Raw genomic sequence first — 1,442 nt, forward strand, 5'->3', positions numbered from 1 at the left:
ATTTCTCTGAACACCTTAGTTTAGGTCCAAATATAGCTGTAAAAAAATATCATGTCCTTGTGGTATATATATGTTGATCTCTGGCTCTACCACTATAACTGAGCTAACTTGACGGAAATTCCCTCTAGCTCGAAGCTAGAAGGCGATTGTAATCCTATATACAATTAAAATCTGCCACACGATTATCTTAGTCTGTGCGTGGACCAAAGAATGTTCTGCGTGAATCAAAGACTTTTTGCCGAGTTTCAATTTTTACTGATATTTGCGTACATTTCCCGTTGACAGACGAACCGATTACGTTATCCATTACATAGCGTGTGCTATATGCTTTGAATGTGCAAGGTGCTCCATCCGGGTTACGGTTGTTACCAACAACAATATGGCGGCGTGCATGTTATAGACAAGTTTCCTTCTGTCGGAAAGCAGGGGGAGTTGGGAATTTCCTTTTGACACGATGCTGCTGGTCAAATAACGATTATTGTAAATAATATAACCAGGTCATCATGGATGAACGTCATTGGTGGATAGCTGGTAAAATCCAGGAAACTTTTAAGATCGGCGGCTATGACAATCCGACGCTGTTGGAGGATTTTATGACGGAGGAGGGAACGCTCACTAAAATAAACCGTTTCCTTAAATCAAGCGGTCCATGTCGCCTATTCTTTTATTCAGAAAAACCGGAGAATGCAACCTTGTCATCAAGAGAACTGTATGTCACTGGAACACTAGCTGCGTTAAAAGATGTGAATTTAGATAATGTAAACATTCTTTACTTTCTCCGAAACCGTGTAGACAAAGATGTTGATGGTCATCGGATGGAAAGAGATGTGTTCTGTGGGGAACTCAAACACAACACGATTGAAACGCTCACAGCGTTGCTTTCAGATGTTTACCTACCACTCATTAAGGCACAGAAAGAATGGGGAGAATGCAACAATGAATGCCAAACTAATCTTACACATAGCATGGACAAATTTTTGACAGCTTTAAATGAATCAACTGCTTCTATGCAAACTTCAAAACAGTTGGTATGTTGAAAATACATCTCTGCATTTATCTATTACCAACAGTTCAAAATATCTAATAAATTTCATTTTTTTTGAAGTAATTAATTACTGAAAAAAACCTGATGGGTTTACTCAAATGAATTATTACCTGTAGATTTCTATGTTTAAATGCATGTAATTTTCAATAAGTGTAATTTTTCTTAGTACAGTATTGCAAAATAATTTGTATTCATATTGAACATATGTCGCTCAACAGATGCTGAAGCAACCGGAAAATATTATTTTGAATGACTTCAAACAACAAAGAGCAGCTGCCCTAGATCCTCAATTAATTAGTCAATATGAGGAACTTGTGAATGATTGGATGAATACTATCGAGACAACACTAAATGATACTTCTGATGAAAGGTAACAAGTTCCTTAGTATTTTTTTTT

General features: G+C 36.8%; 1 protein-coding gene across 1 annotated transcript; it reads left to right on the forward strand.

Annotated features, from left to right (window-relative positions):
* Positions 1–378: 378 nt before the first annotated feature.
* Positions 379–1,415, forward strand: LOC110444012 (dynein gamma chain, flagellar outer arm-like; the record flags this gene model as incomplete). The annotated part of the gene is made up of 2 exons (XM_021488454.1): positions 379–1,028; positions 1,264–1,415. Coding segments are annotated over exons 1-2 (677 nt in total), but the record flags the coding sequence as incomplete, so codon positions are not given.
* Positions 1,416–1,442: the final 27 nt, after the last annotated feature.

The sequence above is a fragment of the Mizuhopecten yessoensis genome, unplaced genomic scaffold, assembly GCF_002113885.1.
Source record: "Mizuhopecten yessoensis strain PY_sf001 unplaced genomic scaffold, ASM211388v2 hete_35948314, whole genome shotgun sequence".
Taxonomy (NCBI): domain Eukaryota; kingdom Metazoa; phylum Mollusca; class Bivalvia; order Pectinida; family Pectinidae; genus Mizuhopecten; species Mizuhopecten yessoensis.